Source organism: Beta vulgaris, chromosome 7 (genome assembly GCF_026745355.1).
Source record: "Beta vulgaris subsp. vulgaris cultivar EL10 chromosome 7, EL10.2, whole genome shotgun sequence".
Taxonomy (NCBI): domain Eukaryota; kingdom Viridiplantae; phylum Streptophyta; class Magnoliopsida; order Caryophyllales; family Amaranthaceae; genus Beta; species Beta vulgaris.
Window position 1 is genome coordinate 747,788 of NC_079208.1, and position 27,582 is coordinate 775,369.

General features: G+C 36.0%; 2 protein-coding genes and 1 long non-coding RNA gene across 9 annotated transcripts; 2 read left to right on the top strand and 1 right to left on the bottom strand.

The window, feature by feature from the left end:
- Positions 1-392: 392 nt before the first annotated feature.
- Positions 393-8,165, top strand: LOC104898169 (uncharacterized). 3 transcript variants are annotated; one of them, XM_010685205.4, is made up of 6 exons: positions 393-550; positions 3,532-3,773; positions 4,460-4,583; positions 4,669-4,950; positions 6,904-7,017; positions 7,345-8,165. In XM_010685205.4, the coding sequence occupies exons 2-6, from the start codon at positions 3,538-3,540 to the stop codon at positions 7,969-7,971; spliced, it is 1,383 nt and encodes a 460-aa protein (XP_010683507.1). In that variant the 5' UTR covers positions 393-550; positions 3,532-3,537; the 3' UTR covers positions 7,972-8,165. The 3 variants fall into 3 exon arrangements, with proteins under 3 accessions (XP_010683507.1, XP_019106245.1, XP_019106243.1); XM_019250700.3 differs by having other exon boundaries at positions 409-550; positions 3,536-3,773; XM_019250698.3 differs by having other exon boundaries at positions 412-3,773.
- Positions 8,075-22,652, bottom strand: LOC104898168 (uncharacterized). Of its 5 annotated transcripts, none has more exons than XR_008970291.1 (8): positions 22,500-22,652; positions 21,956-21,998; positions 19,849-19,930; positions 18,015-18,343; positions 17,015-17,888; positions 15,921-16,800; positions 13,966-15,838; positions 8,075-9,320 (listed from the first exon to the last, which is right to left on the bottom strand). It is a non-coding gene; the product is annotated as an uncharacterized LOC104898168 (long non-coding RNA). The 5 variants fall into 5 exon arrangements; XR_008970292.1 differs by having other exon boundaries at positions 17,993-18,343; XR_008970290.1 differs by having other exon boundaries at positions 17,015-18,288.
- A 929-nt stretch (positions 22,653-23,581) lies between these two features.
- Positions 23,582-24,154, top strand: LOC125491785 (uncharacterized mitochondrial protein AtMg00810-like). Its single transcript, XM_048633870.1, has 2 exons — positions 23,582-23,642; positions 23,760-24,154. Exons 1-2 carry the CDS (start codon positions 23,582-23,584, stop codon positions 24,152-24,154), a joined length of 456 nt encoding a protein of 151 aa, XP_048489827.1.
- The last annotated feature ends 3,428 nt before the right edge of the window (positions 24,155-27,582 follow it).

Sequence of the window (27,582 nt, forward strand, 5' to 3'; positions counted from 1 at the left end):
AATATGTTACCCATAACTTATTGTCTTTTATTCTTATCGTGTAAAAGCAGTAAACTTTATCTTTTACGAATTATAGTAACATTTTGTTTGCAAATTAAACCACTTATGTATGATGCATAGAAGTATCATCTACCAAACATGTGAGTATGATACATTTGTTCACCTATTAAGTTCCTCCTCTATGTTCAGCAGAGAACAAGTTCTCCATTTAGCTTTACTTCATAAGTAATCAAATAACACAAAACTTATTATTACCAAACAAAAAAAGAGCGAGGTAAAGCCAACACAACTCCAAATCTCCAATTTATCAAATTATCAAATTATCCTTCCTTTCACTTGTTCGGTAACAAACAGTTTATTCTTTATTATGTTATCCTTTTTATTATTTATATACTAGAACCATAGAACGACTGATTTATCAACGGTCGCAATCTTTCCAAACTACCATTAGTTTTCATCAAAAGAACCGCAAGTTGCACAAAATTTCCCCTTCTGCGACGGTCGCGACGCCGGAATCTGCGACCGCCGCAACTACTCTCGCCAACAACTGGTATCTCATCTTCCTTTTTCTCTGTTCACAATTGGTGTCTGTCTTTCTTTACAAACTTTATACCTGAAGTTCCATTGTTGGATCTTTGTGAAAAAGTAAAAACATAACTCATAAAGTCTAAATCTTTATGTTAATTGCTGTATAATTTGTGCTATTAGTGTGTATATGAGAAGTTTTTGAGCATTTGATTGAGATATTATATGTTATTTCATGGTTGGTTTATGAGATTAGGGTTGTCATGGTAAGAGATAGTAGGTAATTGGTTGTTTATTTATGAGATTGGGTGTTAAGCTATACATGCGTGGATTTCAACAGTAATTTGCTAGAGTTTTTAAGACCAAAAAAAACTTAAATGGACATGTTAGTGTGGGCCTGATGCTAGCATGTGTAGTTTTAGGTGGGAAATGGTAAGTATATGAAAAAAAAAAAAAGAGGTCACTTTGTTGGTAAAACAGTAGATATGAAAGAAGATTAACTAGGTAAATAAATGTGACTATATGAAAACAAAGGGTCAATAAGTTAGAATATGATAGATTTAAAGAGCAGTAATTATAGGTTGTTTAGAGTGATTATATGAGAAAATATGTTACTATGTTCTAAAGGAAACATATTACATGGTAAATTAGTGTAAGAAAGGGTGAGTATATTTTCTTTTAAAAATGAATCATTATGTTAGAAAATAGCATGTATAAAGATGAATAACTATAAGTTGAAAATGGTCAATGTATGAACAAACAAGGGTCACTATATTTGGAGAGTTGGACAAGGCTTTTGAACCACATTAATATTAGTGTGGACCATGTTCACACAAGTTCTTTTGTATTTAAGATATGTGGTATTGTGAATTGTTCTCAATCTTCCCGTTTGAATAGTTTTTGATTGCTTGGCGTGTTTCTTATAGTTGTGTCATGTGTGTAGTTGAGTACTACTTCTTGCTTAGCTTCTATGGGATATTAGCTTTTTTTTTAATGTAAGTCGAATGTTATATTCTTGCATTCATGTTTCGTTATGAAATAACCAAGTAGCAAAAAAACTTGCCTAACCCCTTTCGAATTCTTAATTTCAAATTCTCGATTTTGGCAAACCTTTGTTGCAAGTGTAGTGTTCAAATGAGCTTGAGCGAGCAATAACTCACTTTGATTTCCTTAGCTTATACGCTAGTATATCATACTTTCTCCTCTAAGTGCAACATGAGGGGAGGTACACGAACCAAGAAGTTGAGAGACATAGAGATAATTAATAAGAGGGACCATGTGGTGAAGAGAGAGATATAGTTATGCCAAAATGAAGTAATGTTGCCTTCATTTTGAAACTTCCAGAAATGGTAAGTGCTGCTCTTGTTTTAGAACGGTGGAATTATTATCTTTTGTTTGTGTGCCTTTTTATGAGTGAGGAATAATCTGTATTTTTCTTCTGGCGTGCATCTTCTTCTGAGTTATTAGAAAGTATTCAGTCGACTAACATAGAACTTAAAGAGAGTATGTATACTCGTTGTGTCCTTAATGTGGAACCAAAGGCCAGAGAGCCATTCAGTTGATTTGTACTAATGAGAATTTGACTTCACGAGAAATCGAACAATAAGTTGCTGAATTGACTATTTCCAGCGTGTACCTATGTAAGTATTTGAATAGTGAACTGAGATGATGAATGCTTTTTTAAACTTGGAGTAAATGAAAATCTTGAATGCTTTTTACTCTACGACATACCTCAAGGTAAATTTCATGAGAACACCACTCAGGTGAAAGCAAATGTGTATCTCACTAGTCAAAAGGGGGGGGGGGGTGCTGTTTTTATTTGGAATTGATATATCGGAAAAGTAATACAATACGGAGCAAATCCATTACAATTTCTGCCACCTATAGCTCATATTCTCTTGACATATGCAAGACATTGATTCTGCTAGGAGAATGATGAGGTTGTAAATTTTTAATGGCCATCGGAAGATGAACCCCCCTATAATTGGTCTTGGATATGGCCAGAAGGAAAATGAATGCTTTTAATATTCATAACTATATTGGGAAGAAGAATTCAGAAAATTATTGTCCCATTGTTTATCACTAGAAACATGATCTTTAGCTTTATGTGGTCGGGCGAATTACACAATGAGAGCTCAGTAAATTCAAATATCATGCTAAAAAGAGGATGATCGACTGAACCAACTGGCCAGTAAATTCCTTTTGCTGGTTACCCATATGATTATTTTAGCAACCTTTTTTTTATTAACTTTATTTCTTCTTTTGCTCACATTATGAGTTATGTTTTTTGTTATATGCGATAAATATGTTTTCCTTTGCCATCGATTCTCAATCATCAATTCATCACTTCCAGATTTTAGACCCTACAAGGTTTGTCTTTGTGCTATGGTTAACTTGTGGGACTTTCCAAAACATTGATATTTTGCAAAAAAGTGAGTTCTTTCATCTTGAAATTCAGAGAATATTTATCGAGTAAACAAGAAATGGCCAGTGCCGTGTATTCATCAAAAAGAAGAATTTGCTTTGCGTTAGCGTTGATTAGTTGCAATATCCTGAAACTCTCTTTCTCTCTATTTGGTTTTTGAAGGTCCATCTGGCACTAATAAGGTAAAGGGTACAACTTCATTATTTATATGTATACTTTTGTATATTACTATATTAAGATTTAAGACATGAGAGTACCTGAATTATATTTGAATCTACGTACTTTTGTATGTATAACCTGACATTTGTGTGTGTCACGGAATTCAAATAACTATATTAATATATCTATGCATTTCGCTTACATGGCTTCTATGTGTATGCGTTTGGCTGGTGTAGTTTTTATGTATGTGCTGTTTTTTTCTTTTCCTTTTCTTTTTTTTAGCTGGCACTTAATAATATTTTGAGGCTCTTACGTGCAATTGGGGGAACTTATGAAGTTGTTATTTCGACCATCTTTGCCCATGACATCAGGCTTTAATTGAATGTTTTATGAGATGATTGCTGATGTTCATCTGGTATTAGATAGATATGGCTTCTATTCGCGGTCGAGGTGGAAGGAGGGGTAGGGGTAAGGGCAGGGGTTTTGGTTGCAGACGAGGTGGTGGACACTACCCACCTTCTCCGCCGCATTACTCTGCTCCACCATTAGTTGACAATGACGATGTGACTGATACCCAATCGCCGGAAGCGAGTGCTGATGATATGATGATAGATGACGTTGGTTCAAGCTCCAGAAAGAAAGAGCTTATTCCTGGAGAGTTATGGTAATGAAAATTCCAACTTCTAATTAAATGACTTGTCGTAATCTTGAGTATATATATATGATACTTTGATACTTTAATTACTTTTGCTTCTTGTGTAGAATCGTTTGCATTGCTTTTAGTTGGATGGCTGAAGTCTTCTTTCTTCTTCTGCTATTTCCTTTGAGTTTACAATATCGATAATGTTGTTTTCTTGGTTTAGTTTAGCTCTTTGTTGGTTTTGGAGATGGGGTACTTTTGAGTTTCAGCTATGTTAGAATGATATCACACCCCTAGGGGATGTGGGTCCCACACTGTTTCTTGCTACATTTTCTCTCAAAATTCCTTCACTTTCTCTTGCTACTTCTCCTCTATCCATTTTCAAAATTTTATTTGTTATTAACTACTATTTGGCCCACCTCCTAATAAAACTCGTCAAGTGCCTGCCATTGTCAAAGGCTATGTTAAAAGATAAATATGGGACTGAGGAAGTAGCTGTTGAATCCATAGTCATAACGAAGTTAGATTTACATTATTTGCTATTTGTTACTGGACAACCAGAAAAAGCATCTGAACGGACATGTCAGAGGTGAACTCTTCTAGTTGTAAAAATGTGTAGAGAAATTGATTAGCAAATGTTGTAACGTATGAGTGTATTACTATCATTTTCTCATGCATTCTGCTCCGCAACTTTTGCGACGGTTTTACAGGTTCACCAAGCCTGATGTTGTCCGAGGTGTGACAAACTCCATAAAGAACAACTACAACCATCCATGGAGGAATTGGACAGAGACTCCAAAGGAAACCAAGGATCTCTGGTTCAGAGAATTCAAGGTTTATAATCTTAATGGGCATATATAGGTATGGTTCACATAAGTTTAAAGTTACTACAACTAATCCTAACTTTCTTTGGTTGCAGCATTTCTTTACTTGGAGGCCAGAGTTGGAGTGGGAAGTTAGATCGAGCTATGATGAGAGGGCTAGGAAACGATTGAAAGATATGGCTCACAAAGCTACTCAGAAGAAGCCTAGTTGGATGTCTACAGGGGTTCATATTGAGCTTTTGAAAAGGAAAGAAGAAGAAGATTTTAAGAAGAGATCCGAGCAAGCAAAAAGAAACAAAAGGGGTGGATTAGATGGGAATGTACACCCAGGACACTGTCAAGGGTCAATATCTACTGTCGAGGTGGCTGACCGTTTGGTATGTACTAATTAACTTATCTAAGGTGCTTCTTGGCTCATACAAAAAATCAAGAAAGAGAAAGGGAAGAAAAGAGAAGGCATTAAAATGGCCCATTCCTTATTTGCTTGCTTAAAGTGAGGAAATGGTTTTTAAAACCTTTGTGAGTGTTTGGTCGTGGCATGTTTAATCTCACTCTATTACCTTTCATTACCACCTCAAAAGGTAAGCCACCAATTCCCATTACCACCTTAGCACACCGACAGCTTCCAACTTCCATCACACCTTAGCTAATCCTAACACCATCCTCTATTATCTCTCTACTGTTGTTGTTTGCTGCCTCTGTGTTAGTGCAAGCCACCTTGACTCTGTCATGTTGATAGTATGATGTCCACAAGCACCGTTTCACCACTTTTCAATAGTCTGAATCTGTTTTTGGTGGTCCAACTCAACAGCCAAAGACCTTGTTTCAGAGTCTCAAGGGATGCATCCAAAATTCACCAGAGGATTTAGGCTATGGTCAGTGCTTGTTTTGGGCCTAGTAATATTATGGCCATTTGGAGATTCAGAATTTTGATGGTGTGGAGTTTGATCTTCGGGTTACTTTGTGTAAGGTGAGGTTGTTCTTTATAGATGATGATTTTATATTTCGAATTAGATTGTGCTTAGGATCATGGTTGATTGGGGTAAATTGATTGGGAGGCAATGGTGGTGGTAATGGGTGCTCAAGACTCTGCAGGTCCAGTTGATGATGGTCTTGGGCATGCAAATGTGTAGTATGGTATTGGGATTAATTGTGATAGTGTTGGGTGGTGTTGGAACTGAGGCCTGGTGGCTGGATGCTGGATGGTATGGTAGTTGGTACTTTGGTAGCAAGAGTTATGATAAGCTGTTAGTGGGAGGGACCGAGAGCTCAAAACTGGAAATTGGAAAATCGAAAGCCCTTGGGGGTTGGGGGAATCATGATGGAGGAGTTTAGGGTAACTCCTTAAAGAAGTGGGTAACGGTGATGCAAAAACTGAATCAATCACACAAAAAAGGGACATGAGAGGCACACAATTCCCTTTCCCTCTCCCTCTCTTGAAGCCCCTATCCAAACATCCCTTAAATAGAAACAATTTTTCCTAGAGACTCTAGAGTCTAAATCAGGTAAACAATTCAGAAATTTCCTTCTATTAATTCTGGAAAAATCTACCTGTGTACCACACCAAATTTCCTTGTTAAACTTAAACTGTGTTTTTCTCTTTTCTCTCCCTCTTTTTCCTTGTCACCATATGTGTTGTTTTCAATCTCCCTCTTTGTTAATCTTGTCTCATTTTATCTTCTTCAAAAATCCATAAATCTCTTTATTTTTCTCATTTAACCATTCATTACTTTGTTAACTTTTATTGCAAATCAATAGTGGTTTGAATGGGAGATTAATTGAAGAGTTTCTGTTTTTTCTGAGATTAAGGTGGTTGATATACGTGGTTTAAATAACAAAATGTTTTTTGAAAAAAAGAAAGTAGTAAAATCAAGAGTGAAATAGGGGGGATTTGAGTTTCACAATCATCTTCCAAGTACAGCTGTTTTGAGAGTTCTGAAGTAATAGCAGTGGATATAAGCCTGCACTTCTTTTTCCTTAATGGCAAGGAGAAGGACCGGAACCAGACCTCACAGTTGTTTGGTCTAGTATTAGTGAGTCAGGTCCTTGAGTGTGGGGAGAAAAAAAAAAAAGATCGTTCCTCCCATTCACCATACTTGTGAAGATTCGAACCCAAGACATCTTAGGTCTAAGCTACGAGTCTTGCCAATTGACCAATCCCTGCTTGGTGATAAGCCTGCACTTTCACACTTTTGCTTCAAGCTGTTTTGTCAAATTGAGTTTAAAAGGCTCTTTATTTTCTTACTAGTATATCTGAAGATATCATCTCTTACTTTCTTGCAGTGTTAGCTTACACAAAATTGTACTAATACGCTAATTATATCTCAAAGGCAAAAGCGAAAGGTGTCTTCCCAACAGCTGCAGATGTGTACATTAAGACACATTCTAGGGAGGAAGAAGGCCGAGGAAATGTGCTAGTCGGTGAAAAGCCAAAGAAAATCATGGTTAGTGATGGAATCAAAAACTGAACTTATGTTGGTCATTGGCTTATTGCTAACAGGCTCAAACAATATACGTCATGTTTGGGTTTGTTTCATATTTGTTAATTAAAGAACAATCTTATACATGGTTGTTGCCTTGTTGGGTTGTATTTGTTGGTTGAAGAACAGGCTGTACCTGAAACATAATGGACATACTCTCTTGTCCTAATATGTTTGACCACTTTGTATTATTGCCAACATTTAGGGGGGCACTTTGTTGGATCTTCTGCAGAATTTTTTTTCGGTTATCATGGCAAAATAGTTTCACACATGTTTCATGTTTCATTTCAGGAGGACTATAATCGGAAGATTGCGGAGTACAAGGCAAAAGGCATCAACAAAGATCCCAATGAGGTATACTGGGAGGTTGTTGGTGGGAGGAAGAAGGGACATGTTAGAGGGTTGGGTATGAGTGACACTATGTTCTATGAGAGGTCAACTGGTCGTGCTTGCAACTCCTCTTATTCACACATGCCTTCCTTGCGTTCTTCTGAAGTTGAAGATAAAAGAAGTGCGGAAGAAAACTGCCGAGCATCTCAACAACAAAGGGAGTTGCATGACAAGCAAATAGCTGAACTTGAGAGGCAAAGGGTTGAACTTGAGAGACAGAGGGCTGAGTTGGAGAGAGAGCGTCTTCAGTTGGAGAGAGAACGTGTTCAGGCAGAGAGGGAGAAACTGAATGAGAAAAAACAGTTTAATGAGTATATGTGGGAGATGCAGAAGACGCAGAAGCAGATGAACGAGTTTTTTCTCCTTTTTGCCTCTAAAACCCTACAATGTGAACCCCAACCCCAACCATTAACCTTGCACCAACCGTCAAAATCATCCGAAGCTAGAGAGAGGGAAAAGTCAAGCCGGCTCACCTCGATACCTGGGCCAAGTCAGACCTGGAAGAATAAGAAAAGACGGAGGGAGTAGTATGGTTGGTCAAATAATTTACATTTAAGATTGTATTGTATGTTATGTTTGTTTGTAGGTATGCTATTTGTAAAACAATTTTTTAGTCGTACTTTTTTTCCCCCCAATAGGGGAGCTACTTAAAAAGGGGTGAATGTAAATGACAAGTAGATGAAAATTAAGCTTTCAATGGAAATTTTAGATACTTCATTCTAGGGATAGCAATGGCGGAGTAGTTCCCTGTACTATACCCAATTAACCTTCCTTAAGGGGTTGTTTGGTTGTTTGGTTGAGTTGAGCTTGAAGAGGTTGAGGTTGAATACAACAATGATATTTCAGTTTCAACAATGATATTTTAGTTTAAATGTACATCATATAGGAATCAGTACAACAAAGTCCGTAGATGGGAACAGATGACCTATCAAATGCGAACTTGAGTGACAATGTCGAACAACCTGAGACGAGCAGATGATCACTTCCATAAGAAGCAAGCTGCCTAAAGGGGTGTTTCCGAGGAACCCCTTGCTCATGCCAATACATGTGTTGTTTATAGAGAATAATCAAGTATAAGGTCCTGTTGCATCTCTTTTCATGACATTAAGGGGAGCATTACAGGTAAAATTCCTAATTGGAGTTGCTTTCACTTCAACAACAGACTCCAGCTCTATCCCTAATTGTCGCGAGCAACACTCCGCACACACTCTTGTAACGTGCCTTGCTCAATCTTATAAGAAACACCACCATGTGTCTGCTCACCTTCTTGGGCCTTGTCCGAAGGTCTGCAGCTTGACCCTCTCGCATCCATAGAGTGTCAATCCGTTGAGCTTCACTAGCTCATTTATTGTGATCAGCTACTCACCTATATAATCTTTCAAGTATTGCTAGTACCTCATTTGAATCTTGATTTTCGCTCCAAGAATTTGGAGATAAACATGCTTGGACATGGGGAACCATCATGATAATAGAAGTTTCAAGGAGTCTCAATAGCTCAAAGCAACTTCTTACCGACATGGGGGACCATCATGATAAGCTATAGAGTCTCTTCACATTAGGATCCATGCCAAGTAGGAAGAATTAGTTATTAGCCTGCATCAGAAAACTCAACCATTAACCTCAACTTAAAGAACCAACAGTGACCTTAATAGCATCACATACATTTCGTGGGGAATCAGCCCCGAGGACATAACAATCCACAACACCGATTCCAGTTGTTTATTTCTGCCCCCGCTCCTTTCTCGTACTCACAAAGGGAGAAAGAGAGCAAGGGGCAATACTAGAAACTCGACAGAGGAGAGGAATTGCAAGGCACCTTGTGATCCATCTTTTGTCCACTGGAAAACACAAAGTCGAGACAGCAAACCAACTTCCAACTACATAAGACGAATTACAATTATTTGCACATGTACTTGAACATGACATAAAAGTTCACCGGACTTGCATCAAAATCTCACCACAATATCGAAAATTTGTCAATTTTACATGCTAATAAGCATGAACTATGAAGTACTCATTTTACAATTACTAGCATGTCTAGCAAATTATTTCATGCAATCATTTACCGAACATAAATTTAGGGCACTAAGGGTCTTTTTTCTCTTCAACTTATTTCTTTTTTGAACTTATCTTATTTTTTTCAAAACTTTTCTTAATTTTTCTCTAACTTTCTGAACTTTTCTGAATTTTCCAAAGATACTCCCCACTCTTCACTTTCACTAAAAAGAAATTCTGAATTTTCTAAACTTTTCTTTTAACTTTTCTTAGTGTTTCTGAACAATTCTTAATTTCTTTGAAAATAACTAAAAAATAAGTTGACGAGAACATACCCCAAGGCCTAAAATTTTAGAGCGTATTTTCCCTAGGGAAGCAAATCAACCAATTAGCAGAACAAAGTTTCTATAAACTGCATAGATGGACTTCTTGGGAGTTGGGACAGGAGTTGGGACACACAACTATGCAGCAATCTGAAGTAGTAAATAGTAATGACTGAGTTAAAGCACCAAAAAATAAAAGTTATACTGAATGCTCTTTATCAAGGATCAACTTGAACACATACACAGATAAAAGACAAGATTATAAAAGATTCACAAATAGTGCATGAATGATGTCAGATAAACATAAATAACCTATATAATTAAACAAATTAATGGTCATAGCTGAACTCTAAGACAAAATAACAATTATGGAAGGAATAATAAACACATCGAACACCAACCAACTTAAGGCTTAATAACCCTCGGAAGCACATACATAAAGGAAGGGAACACTCCCATTTCTTCAATCTTCAATCATTCTATTCAATGTAAGGCTCAATTACGTTAATATAACCACTGAAAGATAATTGTTCTCTGAAAAAATATGAGTTCAAGAGCAGCTACTGGAGTAAACGCGAACTGCAGTCCCTCACAAAGAACGATACAGTGCACTCCTAAAGATCATACAGCAAAAGCAATTGCCATTTTAAATGCTTGAAAGGCCTTTAAATATTTTTATTGAAATATAAGCATATATAGAGACATGAAAACATGATGTGCAAGTCTCAAATAAAAGGATTGGGATGAGGTGCTCATACAAGTGAGAGCAAGGATGTGATAATCTCTTACATCTCTGATTCCTCGTAAGGGTAACTACAATGAAATCCCCAAGTCCATGAAAGGTAGAGAAGCCTCAGCAAAATGTGTGAAGACTGAGCTACTGCTACCAGATACTCAAAGATAGTACACTCCATAGCAACTATATAGGAGGTTGCCACAGCATCATTAACAATAAGAAGAGGTTAAAGCTTCAGCTTGCTGTGTTTTTGCTGCTTTAATAATACTGAACTAATTCGGCTACTTCCATTAACAATAAGAAGAGGTTAAAGCACCCATTGGAGTACTTCGGAAAGTAAACATGGAAGTTCTCCCAAGATAAGACTAATACTACTATAAGCCAAGGAAATGCAGCTCCATACCTAAAAGATAGTACGCTTAATAGCACTCAGAAGCACATACACAAAGGATGGGAACACTCCCTTTTTTTTCAATATCCAATCATCCTATTCAATGCAAGGCTCAACTATGCTAAAATAACCCCCGAAAGATGATTATTATATGAAAAAAATGAGTTCAAGAGCAGCTACTGGTGGAGTTAAGGCACTAGAGGAACTGTGGTCCTCATAAAAAACAATACAGTACACTCCAAAAGATCATCAGCAAAACCAATTGCAATTCTGAGCATTTGAAAGGGCTTAAATGTTTAATCGGAACATAAGCATAAATAAAGACATGAAAACATGATATGCAAGTCTCAATAAAAGGGTAGGGATGAGGTGCTCATACAAGTAAGAGCAAGGACTTGAGTCTTATAGTTGCCGGATCTCTTACATCTCTGATTCGTCATCAGGTTAACTACACTGAAATCTCCAAGTCCATGAAAGGAAGAGAAGCCTCGGCAAAATGTGTGAAGACCGAGATACTAGAAACCTAAAGATAGTAAACTCCATAGCAACTATATAGGAGGTTGCCACAGCATCATTAACAATAAGAAGAGGTTAAAGCTGCAGCTTGCTGTGTTTTTCATGATTTGAATCTACTTAACTAATTCGGCTACTTGAGTTGTAGTGTCTCAATAATAACTGAAAGTGAAAGGTGCAACCACTAGGAAACAAAATGTATCACTAATAGCTTAAGTTCTACTCTTTAGTAATTGCTCTGCAATCAAAGCTTCACAACCCCTATTATCTAACACCCTTTTCATGGGTTCATTTTCAATAGGTAAGAGTGTTACTCAGACAAGGAAACTATATTCTCAGGAGTGGTGGGCACCATTCGGATGGAAATATCAAAGACAAACACCTAAATCTTGCTTGATTACCTTAGAACAATGTTAACCACCTTTAGAATCGAATTGTCTCCTCAAATGGCAGTACAAAAGTTTTCAAGAACTTAAACATGGTCAAGGAGGCGGCATAATTAAGATGGAAATCTATCTCTAAAATCCCATTTGTCAAACCTAACCCAGAGAAGATCTAAGAGGTTGCGGGAAAGGTAGCTGCTACAAAGCACACATAGCAGTACTTCGGAAAGTAAACATGGAAGTTCTCCCAAGATTAGACTAATACTACTATAAGCCAGGGAAATGCAGCTCCAGAATAGTAGGCTTGACCAGATAACAAAGAGCTCTTGGGGAAAGAAGATGTTACTACCTGAAAATCTGACATGAGCCCCTACCAGAACTCCAAGATGATATACATAGCATCATCAAGTATAAGAAGAGGCCAAAACTGCAACTTCCCATGGTTCATTGTTTGAAAAACTACATACTTGTTTGGCTCTTTTAGTTACAATGTCTCAATGATGACAGGTTGTCAAGGGTGCGGCCACTAGAAAAAGAACGGAAACACTATAGGCTTTACAAGTTGATAAAGCAACTACCTGTAGTTTCAAGATTTACCAAACTGATACTCAAATTCCGAATTGCACATAAGCATCTAAAAGACCTACTCTTTCTTGTAAAATAAGTAACAACTGCAACTAGTGTATTACCTATCGCTAAAAGATACAAGCATAATATTAGCATTTAGCAGGGGAAACAGAACCACAAATAGGGCCAGATTGATACCAACTCCCCCCAAGAAGTATCCAACATAGTTCACAGTCCACATAAATCATAATTACCAATTAGAAAGGTTCCCAAACCATCAAGAAAAACTGTCTGAATCTACTCTTTTTTTATGAAATTCAGTGAACTTAACATCTACTCATTCCTAAGCAAAAAACTAATGTCTTTGAAATTAAACCTTCCCAACTACAATTACCTAACAGCCTTTCTTGGTTAATTACCAGCAGGTATGAAGTGTTACTCGAAAAAGAAAATAATATTGGGAGAATACTCATAGCTATTGTATAAAATTGTCAAACTCATATATTGCCCAATACCTTATGTACTGACTTACACGTAGCGTCATTAGAATTTGATCACATCTTTAGTATTGCCAATTGCTCTTCCTGCAGTGAGCGACGCAACTGTAGAACCCGTCAGTTCAGCATAAACTTCATGGACTTCCTCAAATGGCAAAATAAACCTTTTCAAAAACGCAGGATCAGAAAAGCAGGCTGCAGTAGAAAGAGTAATCCATCCTTATATGACTTTCTCTTTCAAAGTCTGTAAGACTTTATGTCTTGGCATAATTCTTCTTTACGCCACAATAAACAACAAGGCTGGGAAGTCAAGTAATCGGTTTGTAACCATCTCATTCATCAAAAAATCCAATCTCTCTTTGATCCTTGCCTGTGTTGATGTCAAGCAATAGTGCGCTTGATCGTGCGGTTACATCAGATTGATCCCATCCAAAGCTCCTAAATATTCGAAATTTATCCTCCAATTGCTCCTTCGTATAGTAAGCTACCAAGTGGATTCCATACACAAACATCGTAGAGTCTCGGTAATCCCAACTCTTCTTCAACCCTAATCAACATATCTCGAAACAAATCAGTCCTTCTATAAAGGATTACTCTGCTGAAACAATGTACTTCTGGATTTTGTCACAGGGGATGCCAATCATTTTGCAACAATGTAACATTGGAACAAAAATTCAGCAGCTTTTTTCAAGCTCAACCGACGGCGTCGCGTTCGCTTTAAAACACTAACCACATTCTCATCACTACCCAAAACAGTCCTAAAAGCATCAATTGCAGGACCTAAACGGTGAGTTATCAATTGAGGATTTCTTGATCAGCAGAAACTAATCAGACCAGAAAAACCAGTTCCAAAAGAAGCTTAACTTTAGTTAACGTTTTGGCAACACTAGAACTAAAATTCGAGGTTCACGATTGAGTAAAGCCCTAATATTAGATTCATGAAACCCTAGTAACTTTAAGTAATCAATAACAGAATTAGCATTATCGTAATCAAAATAAGAATCATTCAAATTCTTGGCTCCTCTACCTTGACGCAACTTTACGAGCTTAATAGAAGTAGACAAAGATTGATGTTTGGAAAAGCCAAGAAATTCAACCAAGAAATTCGACAATTTACCTTCTTTAGTTGAAGTTGAAGTTAAAGATCTTAATGTTGAATACAACAATGTAGATGGAAGGCGCTGACAATGAGAGGTAGACAGCAAGAAGTAGAGGAATCGGCTGCCATTACCAGGTACCATTGCAGCTGCACCTATATTTGGTCAATTGCTTTGCTTGAATCAAATTATTCCAACTAACAACGTTTTAGGAAGGAGTAAAACCTCAGAACCGAACGGAATGAACCTGAAATAAATTGGACCGAATTGGACTAAATTGAACTCGATTAAATTTGCGTGAACTCAACTAAACCGGATAAACGAAATAAACGAAATATACTTGAAATAAACTGAATTGAACATGTCTGAACAGAACTGAACTGAATTGAATTTATCTGAACTCAATTGAAATGAATTTTCATTAATTCGGTCCAAAAGAACATAACTAAAAGTCAAAGACCCAAGGCTACTAATCTATATTGGTAAAATCATGAAAATAATATACACTCTCGTCATTTTGGTAAATAAAAATAAGCTCACGCCTTCTTTACTAATAAACTAAAAAAAAAAAACTTGAATAGACGGAATTTACAATGAATTTGTTTGGAAAAATATTTTATTTACCTAGGTGCTAATATATTTTAGGTGTTAAAAAGATTAGTAGTGTTTGAGGAGTAACTAAAATAAAATTTTAAGTGGTTAAAATGACTTAAATAATAAGTTAAAAATTTTACCTTTTTACAAAATCATGTGACTGAAATTGTTGATTTTTTTTTTAAAAAATTTTGATAACTAACTTTGAAAAAATGATCTATCAACTTGAGCAACTAACTTTGCCAAACAGTTAAGCTAATCGGTTACCTTATCAGTTCCAACACATTATCAGTTTCACATTTATCGTATCAGTTTCAATTTATTCTCAACTATTGTTACCAAACAGAGTCGATAACTTATTGTACACCCAAAGACAAATGATGTAATTAGTTTTTGTATGATATAATCACCTTCTGTATAGTCATTTTTGCATGATATAATCAGTTTTTGTATGATATTAGTCAATCTTATGATATACTCAGTTTTATTTTAATGTAGTTAATTTTTGTGTAAAGTCAGTTTGGGTGTACAATAAATTATTGTAAATTCGAACCATCCTAAATGTTTTATAAAAGAAGAGGGATTTTGACATTACATAATGTCTATTACATGGCCGGAGAAGTTTGAAAAAGGCCACGATAATGAAAGCCATAGGTAGCTACACACTTTTCGAAGTTCATTTCTTCTAGGCACACTCTATCTCTGAACTTTAAAACAACCAGAATTCAAAAGAAGCAAAATAAGAGAGAACAAAAACTGTTTCTTAGTTCTAACTTCTAACCCCTTAAGCTCCAGATTGTCTATATAATCAATCCCAAAATCAGTCGATTGTCATCGAACAAGTCAGCTGAAACTCTTGACAGGTTTTGTAATGTGCTCTCAAGCAAATTTCTATCAGCCAATGGCACAGAAGTAAAACAAGATACAACCAGTTCCTCCAAAACTGACGCATACTTAAGAGAACCATTTCAAGTTCCCATTTTCTCCCTTCAAAATACAGTGCATCAACCAAGTGAGAAAACGTACCACAAGCTGATCATGGGCTAGCCGGGTAGCAGTCCTGGTAGAGTCAGGATAAAGAACAACCACAACCATAGTTTGCAAAATCATATATCAAAATTTTTGGAAGAGAAGAAAATACACTAACCTGGAGAAGTAAGTGTTTTTAGAAAAGGTGTAAATCTCAGCAGATATATGAATAGCTTATTCCAGTGAATGTAGGCATTCACAACCAAGCATCAAATGTTTCAAGTTTCGAAAGACAGGGAGCTTATGCTCTATATCACAATGGCTCAAAGCCTGGACCACGGCAAAAAGCTCAGTCAAGTCCATTGACGGAAAATCTAGTATTCTAAATCACAAACAAAAGGATGAATGAAACCTGAAATTAGTTTAACGAGCCTTGATTCTCGATATCCCTCTCATGACAGACGAAAGCAGTATCAACTTCAGCTTCAAGTATGTCAGTTGATTCTCCAATTGGGTAACCCATTGCAGAGGTGCCCTTGTATAATAGGTACTCGAAATTTGGAACATCAGTGTAAGTTTGCTCCTTTTGCATTCAAACCAAATTGGAAAGCACATAGCTTATCTACGGAGAGAAGATGAAGAAATTTTAATAGGATTAGCAGGATTCCAGCAACCATATAAATCCACGTGCTCGAGGGATGGATAGCTTGAGACTAGCCTAGCCAAAGAGTCATCTTCGTGTGGCAGACACACAGACGAGGGAAGTTCAAGATCAAGATACACGTTGAGCTTCAAGACCTCGAGTGTTTGACAACTGAAGAGGGCTGGAGGCAGCTGAGCGGGAATCTGCAAATGAGCATAGATGTCGAGTTGTCTCACCCTGCAGGTTAAGGGAATGCACATCCAGGAAACAAGCTTATAGATGCCTAAGTTGCATAAGCTTGCACAAGACATCAGGAACTTTTACATTATTATCAGATTCAATATTCCTGTAATCTAAAGTCAATAGATATCTCAACTTCCCAACTGACTCAGGGAGTTCTGTAATATTCGAAGCACGAATCCCAAGATACCTCAAGTTTACTAAGCTCCCAATTTGTGTAGGTAAAGTTCCGTCAAGAGTCTTAATACCCCAGAGATTTAACAATCTAAGCAACTGAAAATTGTGATGTAGATTATTCAAACCTGTTATCTCTTTGGGATCATAGGCAGAGTCACCAGAGTGCATGATGGAAGATCTTGGCAACATGACAATTGACCTCAATTTTGAAACTTGTGAAGGAATGTAGGTGCTATAATGGGAGAGGAAAAGAAAGCAAATAAATTATGCATATAAAACCATGAACTAGGACGGAAATAGAACAAAACGTGTTAAAGTGTCCATCGATTTCGTCTAAATTTCCTTATTAATCAATAGCATTATGAGAATATTATGGTATGATCATATGAGTTTGTAAAATATATCATCAATCAAGTACTCTGCAGTAACAAAATTTTTATGGTTACCTAAGATGAAGAGCCAATTTACGTGGCTGTATTGCTATGTTAGATCCATCATTGGCAGTGGAATTGATAGGAGTATTTTAATGGAAACAACATGTACTTGGGTCTTCCCTTCTCCTAGCAATACTTCTAGCAGCATTTTAATGTCTTTGTCCAAGCCAACAATATAATCAGCATCATCATCGTCTTTTTACGGGTAGCTTCGACGCTTATAGTATAGTCGCAGGGTCACAGTACATTATCATTTTGTGATTACGAAGAAAACAATACATGAAATTTGCTCATCTCTCTTACGATTCTAGTGGTCGTCTTCATTGATCGGAACCCAGTTCATTCGAGATAGTGCAGTACAATACCTTTTTTTTTTTCCTGAACAGAGTTATGCTTTCTGGACATGGAGAATTAAGCAATATATTTCTGATCCTTATGATGCAACTACCTCATAAGCTTAAACCAGATGAACATAAAACAGTGCTCGTGCAGAAACTCTTGTTATTTCTATAAGCAGATGTATCATTTTACAAGAATCATTTTATGGAAAGGTCAGCTTGCCTTGTCATATGTAGTGAACTCCCAAAATTTGCATTGCTTCAAATGCTTATACCTCCAGGCTTCTCCATTTTTGCAAGCGAAAAAGAGCAGCGTTTCCTATCATTGATTACAGCAGCGTTTCCCCTCGGAGATTACAGCAGCTCCAGAAACCTTGAACTCCAAGCACCACTCCCCATGGTGAGCAAAACATGCTCACTCGAGCACACTCAACTTCTATTAATTAATTTATCCAATGATGACATGTCCAAAGCTCGTGACTTCCCAACAGCTTTGTGAGCAGCAAGTGCTAAGTTCACAGCTTCATCATTGATTCCTCGATTGCAAACTATACATTTAACAATTCAAATGGGTGCCTCAAAAACTGACTTTATCGTCTACATAAATGTTAAGTGGTAGAACAGGATCATGAAGTGAGAGTAAGAAACCAACCACCAAAGCCGGAAACTTTAACCTGTTCATAAGCGAAAACACAAGCTTGGTAGATAGAAGTTCAGCTTTCAAAAACTACTCAGGGATCTTGGCCTGAAGAACCTAGGTACTACTGCAATTCACTGTGACAATCAGGCAGCTTTAGCCATTGGCCCATTGCAGCCAACCCTGTTCAACATGAGAAGACTAAACCTGTTGAATAGACTGCCACTTCATCAGAGACAAGTCGACTAAAGGTATTGTTGCTCCTACTTATTTTCCAAGTTCTCAGCAGCTTGCAGATGTGTTCACCAGTCCTGCGTATGTCTCAGTGATTTCCTTCACTTTTTCATGGATAAAATCCAGCACACTCTTGAAAAGTAAAAGCAGAACTGTAAGAATATTTACAAAAGTACATAATACTCCCTCCATTATCTTCTGATAACTTCATGCTAGACTTGGGACACGTAGTTTTATACTTCCTCCATTTCATAATAGATGGAACATAGAAGAAGCGAAGAGCTTTTAAGAAAGTAAAGAGAGAAGTGGGGAGTGGGGACCACTACTTTTTTTAATTAACAATCTTTTATAAAGCAAAAGGTATCGGTATTTTAAGGGAGAATGTAGGAGTCCACCAACTCTTTAAGGGTATTTTGGGAAGTTTGAGTAAAAAGATGTCTATTTTATGGTATGTAGCAAGTATATGATATTTCCATTTTAGGACAGCATAGCAAGTATTATGAAATAGAGGAAGTAATTCTTAGCACGGTTCTATGCTTTTTGGTAAAGAGTGGAAAACTAATCACAAGTCTGATTGAAAGAGCGCTTGGGTAACTCACATCACAGGTGTACAGAAAGAATGTCAGAGCGTGAGAGTCGAGAAACAGTAAATAGGGGTTCACATCATACGAGTTGGGTAAGGTAAGATATTTATTTAAGGAGTTCACTCATGGTACACCCGGGTGTACCATGAGCATGGTACACCCAGGGGCATTTTTGTAATAAATTAGAAATTCGGTTGCTCATTTGATACCAAATTTGCTCATATGGGCATTTTGCTCATTTACTCATTTGTTCATTTTGCTCATTTTAAAATAAACGTGTTTGATCATTTTCATAAATGAGTAAAAATGTTTGCTCATTTGTTCATTTTGTTCAATCGCTCATTTGTTCGTTTTGCTCATTCGCTCATTTTGCTCATTTGGAGAAAAATAGTCTTGGGTGTACCATGAGCATGGTACACCCAGGTGTACTATAAATATTCTCTTATTTAAGGTAATATCTTTGTGGACTACCCAAAAAGAAATACATGAAGTTTATTTGGGGCAGAAGGATTACATATAAATAACAAGATTGTTGATATAGATTATTACTAACAGCAAATTAGAAAACAACAATAAGGAATATCGCGCTTTCTCATTTATCCAACATAGGCTATGTGCTATCAGTGGTAACAAAGAACAAGAATTTTTCTTCTCAACCAAACTTTGTTGGCAGGAAGCCAACTAGTGGTCTTAGGGAAACTTAGAGTGCTAAGGAAGGAAGATCATTTAATAGTTAAAACAAAGCAGCACACAAAAATTTAGGATGAGATATACCAGAAACTAACCCATGCAAGTTCATTTTTCATGTCGTCATTTACACACAAGGAATCTCTTTTCACTTTAATTTATTTTTCCTGAACTATCTTTCTTCTCCAAAAAAAAAATCTTAATTTTTCTAAACTTTCTGAACTTTTCTGAATATGCACAACTACTCTCTACTCTTTCTTAACTTTTACAAACTTCTTCTGAACTTTTTCTTGATTTTTATGAACGTTTCTTTGACTTTTCTTAATTTTTCTGAAAATAAGTAAAATTAAGTTGAAGATAACATACCCAAAGCAATCAGCAAACCAAAGTCTCTATAAACTGCATAGATGGACTTCTTGGGAGTTGGGACACACAACTATGGAGCACTCTGCAGTAGTAAGTAGTAATGACTAAGTCAAAGCACCAAAAAATAAAGTTCTACTGAATACTCTTTATGAAGAATAAACTTGAACACATTGTAGAAGAAAATATTATAATACAGATAAAAAAAAGTGCATGAATGATGTCAAATAAAGATAAGTAACCTATATATTTAAAGTTTTAAACAAATTAATGGTCAAAGCTGAATTCTAAGACAAAGTATCAATTATGGGAGTAATAAACACATTGCACACCTACCAATTTGTGCAACTTAACGCTTAATAGCACTCAGAAGCACATAAACAAAGGATGGGAACACTTCCCTTTTTTCAATATCCAATCATCCTATTCAATGCAAGGCTCAACTACGCTAAAATAACCCCCGAAAGATGATTATTATATGGAAAAAATGAGTTCAAGAGCAGCTACTGGTGGAGTTAAGGCGCTAGAGGAACTGTGGTCCTCATAAAAAACAATACAGTACACTCTGATAGATTATAAATCTATTCCTGGGGCCTCAACCATCAGCTTAATGATAGAGTATAAATCTATTCCTGGGGCCTCAACCATCAGCTTAAGCTTTTGGTTGAGGCCCCAGGAATAGATTTATACTCTATCACACTCCAAAAGACCATCAGCAAAACCAATTGCAATTCTAAACATTTGAAAGGGCTTAAATGTTTAATCGGAACATAAGCATAAACAAAGACATGAAAACATGATATGCAAGTCTCAATAAAAGGGTAGTGATGAGGTGCTCATACAAGTAAGAGCAAGGACTTGAGTCTTATAGTTGCCGGATCTCTGACATCTCTGATTCGTCGTAAGGTTAACTACACTGAAATCTCCAAGTCCATGAAAGGTAGAGAAGCCTCAGCAAAATGTGTGAAGACCGAGATACCAGAAACCTAAAGATAGTACACTCCATAGCAACTATATAGGAGGTTGCCACAGCATCATTAACAATAACAAGAGGTTAAAGCTGAGGCTTACTGTGTTTTTCTTGATTCAAAACTACTTAACTAATTCAGCATTTCAGCTACTTGAGTTGTAGTGTCTCAATAACTAAAGTGAAAGGTGCAACCAGTAGGAAAAAAACGTATCACTATTAGCTTAGTTTCTACTCTTTAGTAATTGCTCTGCAATCAAAGCTTCACAATCCCTATTATCTAATACCCTTTTCATGGGTTCATTTTCAATAGGTAAGAGTGTTACCCAGACAAGGAAACCATATTTTCAGGAGTGGTGGGCACCATTCTGATGGAAATATCAGAGGCAAACACCTAAATCTTGCTTGATTAACTTAGAACAATATTAACAACCTTTAGAATCGAATTGTCTCCTCAGATGGCAGTACAAACGTTTTCAAGAACTCAAACACAGTCAAGGAGGCGGCATGATAAAGAGGGAAATCTGTCTCTAAAATCCCATTTGTCAAACCTAACCCAGAGAAGATCTAAGAGCCTTCGGGAAAGGCAGCTGCTCCAAAGCACCCATCGGAGTACTTTCGGAAGTAAACATGGAAGTTCTCCGAGGATAAGACTAATATTACTATCAGCCAAGGAAATGCAGCTCCAGAAATAGTAGGCTTGACCAGATAACAAAGAGCTCTTGGGGAAAGAGGATGTTACTACCTGAAAATCTGAAGTGAACCCCTACCAGGACTTCAAGATGATATACATAGCATCATCAAGTATAAGAAGACGCCAAAACTGCAACTTCCCATGGTTCATTGTTTGAAAAACTACATACTTATTTAGCTCTTTTACTTACAATGTCTCAATGATGACAGGTTGTCAAGGGTGCAGCCACTAGAAAAAGAACGGAAGTACTATAGGCTTCACAAGTTGATAAAGCAACTATCTGTAGTTTCAAGATTTACCAAACCAATACTCAAATTCCGAATTGCACATAAGTATCTAGAAAGACCTACTCTTTCTTGTAACATAAGCAACAACTGCAACTAGTGTAAAACCTACAGCTAAAAGATAGAAGTATAATATTAGCATTTAGAAGGGAAAAGTTTACATACACGTAGAGTCTCGAGGAATCCCGGCCCCAACTGTTCTTCAACCCTAATCAACATATCTCGAAACAGATCAGTCCTCACTATAAAACAACTACTGTTCTGAAGAATGTAACCAAGTGGATGCCATAATCATCTTGCAACAGTTTAACATTGGGAACCAAAAATTCTCATCACTACCCAAAACAGTCCTAAAAGCATGCATCAATTGCAGAACCTAAACGTTTATTTAACAATTCAGGAGTTCTTGAGATAGTAGAAACTAGATCAGACCCAGATAAACCCAGGTCCAAAAGAAGCTTAATTTTGGGTTTCAACGTTTTCCCAACACTAACAACTAAAAATCGAGTAAACCCTAATATTAGATTCCTGAAACCCTACTAATAACTTAAAGAAATCAATAACAGTTCGTTTTAGCATTATTGTAATCGAACACACTAAAATTCTTTGTTGCTTTAGCTTGTCGCCACTTTACGAACTTAATGGAAGTAGATAAAGATTGAAGTTTAGAGAAGCCAAGATAATCAACCAAGAAATTCGATAAATTTACCTTCTGTAGTTGAAGTTGAAGAGGTTAATATTGAATGCAGCAATGGAGATTCAAATCATCTCTCAACTTACAACGTTCAAGTAAACTAGGCTAGTAGATACGTTAGCGCGCGAAATCATTATTAAAGTTCAATTACTAGGAATAATTCATTTGAAAAACATATTTACAAAGTTTTATTTAAGAAAAATATCTCCCTAATGCAAAAATGTACTATTGGAAAAAAGTAAATCAATATCTAAAATATTGTTATTTTTTAGATAAGAGAAGAAAACCTAGGACGAGCCCCTTGGATAAGACCAGCCTACAGCATCCTTACGGATGATGGAAGAGAAAACAATGTTAGAAGAGGAAAAACTATACACAAGCGAAGAAACCTCATGCCCACGATGAGCCATAAAATCCGCCGCTTGATTAGCTTCCCTAAAACAATGATTAATAGAGACGGCAAGAAACTTGTGGATCTCCGCAGCCGAATCCTGAATCAAAGAAGAAATTTCCCACGGAATCTAAAATATTGTTATTCACTTGTGTAATTTGTACTTTAAAATTTGTTCTTTAATTTAGACATATCACATCTATTCAAAATACTAACACCTATATGTACCTATCTAACTATTTTAAATAATTTTTAAATATTAATAAACATTTAAATTTGAAAGCAGTTATTATAATTGATATCACTTCACGTAATTATTTAGTGTTGTATTTGCAAAATTTTCAATTAAATTACTCATATTTGTTAAATTTTCTAAACTATCGATCCACTTTTTATAACAATACTTTTAAATGCAAAATATATATTTTTAATTCAAAATTCTTTTTACAATGCAGTTATCGTGCATATCAAATTTAAAGTAAATGATGAGGGATATAGCAATATGAACAATAAATGCATTTGAATTAAAAGTTGACAAATTAGAAACAACAAATTAAAATATCTACTATAAGTGCTTATCAATGTAAAAGTAATCAAACAAAACAAAGTAGAATCAACAATGAATAACATAATTGTTAACAAAGCCCAAACCCGAATATAAACAAATCAAATAGAATAATTTTTTAACATATTAGCAATTTACTAAATGAAAGACCTCGGGGCTCTCAGAGATTTTCTCGGTGTTGAAGTCGCTTGCAGTTTCGAGGGTCTGTACTTGTGCTAGAGGAAATATACTCTCGACATTCTTGCTGAGACCGGATTGCTCGGGGCTTGCCCGACCTCTACTCCTATTGAACAAAATCATACTCTTGCTTGGGCTACAGGGGACTATCTTGATGATCCGGAGAAGTATCGTTGCCTTGTTGCCCGACTCATCTACTTGTCATTCACTCGTCCTGATCTTGCCTATGCTGTTCATATTCTTTCACAATTCATGCATGCTCCTCGTGTTGATCATTGGGACGCTGCTCTTCGTATTGTCCGGTATCTCAAAGGTAACCCCGGACAAGGTATTCTTCTCCTTGCTTCTTTTAATCTTTCCTTGTCTGGATGGTGTGATTCAGACTGGGCCAGTTGTCCCTTAACTTGTCGCTCTCTTACTGGTTGGATCGTATTTCTTGGTTCTTCCCCTATCTCTTGGAAACCCAAGAAACAACATATTGTTTCCCGCTCCTCCGTCGAAGTTGAATACCGCTCTATGGCTGCCGCAACCTTATAGTTGAAATGGCTCCGAGCTTTGCTCTCGGATCTTGGAGTTTATCATTCCTCTCCTATGCAGCTATATTGTGATAGTCAGTCTGTGCTGCATATTGCTCAAAATCTAGTTTTTCATGAAACGCACTAAGCACATTGAGGTTGACTATCATTATATTCGGGATGCAACTCGTTATGGTCTTATTGCTACTTCTCGTGTATCTACCACCGATCAATGCACCGATATTCTCACTAAGGCACTTGGCGCTCTTCTCGGCAAGTTGGGCATTTGTGATTTGCATACTCCAACTTGAGGGGAGGGGGGTGTTAATCCCATAAATATTGTAAATGTTGTAATTAGTGTAGCCCAATTATTGTTTATTGATTGTTGGGGTCAAAGCCTAAGTCTAATGTGTATTATGTATTTAAGTGGAGGAAGCAGTAATACAACACACGAAAAAACATTCTCTAAATCTTATCATAAAATGAGCATAAAGTTCTTAAAATTATCAGCAAAAGCATAAAATGAGCAAAAAGTTCTTACAATAAACAAAAATATAAAATGAGCAAAAAAACATAAAATGAGAAAAAATTCTTAAAATGAGCAAAAGTTTCTTAAAATGAGCAAAAAAAAAAACATAAAATGAGCAAAAACCTCGTAATATGAGCAAAAAAAATAAACTGAGAAAAAACTTCGTAAAATGAAAGAAAGTTTGCTAAAATGAGCAAAAGTTTCTCAAAATGAGCAAAAACATGAAATGAGCAAAAAAAACATAAAATGAGCAAAAAGGTCGATTTTCAGTTTTCAGCTTAAGGTCAGTTTTCATCTTAAACTGAAAATCGACCTTTTCGCTCATTTTACGTATATATAAGTACATTTGGAAGTGTAAAAAGCAAATTGGAGGTTAATTAGGTTGCAGGAAGTTGACAACAAATTATAGAGGCCGCCCAAGATGACTTATGTCCACCAACACCAAAGATTTCTATTCATGTTTCGAAAGTCAAAAATACACTCGGCAAAATGATCGACATCCGTATTTACAATTCTAGACCAGTTCTTAGGAAATGCTTGTAGGTTACTTATTACTGACCTCACATGTGGATTCACACACTCATGGACCGAAATTATTAAATATTTAAATATAATGGATATATCAGAACCCTGAATATTGAAACAAAATCAACAAAGAGAGAACTTCATGGTTTGACAATAAATTTAGTTAGAAGACAAGCATTTTAGAAATTATTTATTTTATGTCCATTTGTAGAATCATCACGCTTAGTAATGCTTGTAGGAGGAAGCTTTGAATTTGTAAGGATATAAGATGGTTAACGTTGCAGCTATCGAGTTGTTCCGCCGCCATTGACGTTCCTCGTCGTGTGTTGGTGGTTCGCATATAGCCAAAGGGTGGTTGGGGAGGGGTGTAAGAGGGGGAGGGGTGGCAGGGGCGGGAAGGGGGGTGGGAGAGGGAGGAAGGTGGTAGGAGAGAGAAAAAGAAAGAAAAAATTTTATTTTTTTTAAAAAAAATTAACCTGTTAACATAGGTAACCAATCAGTTGGGATCAATTTTGGCAAAAATGATGTATAGTTGGGACCTCTAAAAATAATCCTTAGTTGGGGATGAAAATGATGGAACCCCATAATTGGATCTGTTCCCATCAATTTTTTCCTAAAAACAACCACTTAATAAACGTAGCAGAATTTGTGTATTACACACGGGTCCAAATCATATCTACATAAAACCTCATGTGCATTTATACACGGGGCAAAGTTTTTATTCCCATGATGACACTTACTTCATCACATGCAACAAAGCACCCGATCAAATTTCAGAGAAGGCAATTTCTATTGGTTATCTACTTTGCAATGCGATAACGATAAATAAAAGCCAATGACACTCTTTAGCGCACGTAGGATTATATCTCTTTCGGCTAGTATTGAGCCATAGACAATCCTATGTGGCTGCTGTATCAAGAGTTACAAGCAAAAAGGGTTTGAAAATTTTGTTCTGTAATAAAGATTGTGGCAACTTAAATATTACTACTAATGTAGTCCATATGCGTACTAATAAGTATTCTAAATATATTATTAGCTTACATTTTTCAAAAAAATCTCTTATTTCTTGATAAATAATTAATCTAATGAACTATATTAATTGACATCCCGAAACTAGTTAAATTCATAAAGTGTATGGACTGCTATACCTCTATTATACTTCCTCTGTCTTTCCGTTGCTATATTTTTGAAGATCAACAAATTATATTGTGGAAGTATTTAGAGAGACAAATCTAACTAGACTCTAGTTGACTATATTTTTCATTATATATAAAGATTAAAACATGGTCAAAGTGTAAAATGATGAATAGTGCATATCATTACAACTAAAAAGAAACAAATGAAAAATATATAAAGGGGAGGATTTGGTATTCTCATATGATTACAAGTTTACAACACTAATGCAAATTTTCATTGTCAAATAACTAGTAAAATAATTCCTAATGACGTTGATTTATGTAACCGTTAATCAATTAAAACAAGTAATTATGGAAAAATGTCAAAAAGTTCAATTAATTAAATTTTTAATTTCTATTCGAGATACAAATTTTTTGAACATACAAAAAATCATAAGGTGACAAAAAAAGTTTTAAATAAACAAATCATTTACTCAAAATGCAATTTACTAGGTGATATATCTTTTGAGAAAACGTAGATTAACTAAAAAGGCCAAAAATAAAGCATGAAAAGTTATGAAGCCATTTAAGAGTACAAACAGAGTACAGACCATAGCTGAATACGGAGAGGAGAGTACATACAAAAAGCAACTACTTCATCAACTATAGTCACTCTCAAAACCCTATTCACTCTCACAAAGGCACAATTTTTTTCATTTTTTGTTTGTGCGCCTATTGTCTTCCTCCATTACAATTTTCTTTTCACTATTTCTTGGAGTATGGTGGTTTCTCTTGCTTGCTTCACTTTTTTGTTGGTGCACAAAGGTATATAACATGCATTTTTTCTTCTTCTCATTTTTTCTAATTTTTATTTGATAAGTCTTTTCATGTCTTTTAAGTTTTCATATTTATACTTAATTGTGATTGGTTATTGGGATTTAGATATCATTGAATTTGTACCTCTAATGTTGAACAAACATACATTTGGGGTCAAAAGTTAGTCATATTTTGATTGATAATTTTGAACTCAAAGAAAAGTCAGTTGGTTAAATCATGAGCAAGGTTAATAGAGATATCAAAGATCTTATTGAAGCCTTGAAGGAGAAAGAGGGATGAAAAATAAAGTAAAATTAAATTTTCTATAGAAGTTATGTAGAAGCCAGAAAAAAATTGTGTAAACAGTCTGGATAGAAAATCGGAACTTCAAAAACTTGGACCAAACAAGAGTCTATTTTTTGGTCCGGACCAAAAAATTGAATATTAAAAAAACTTTATACTATT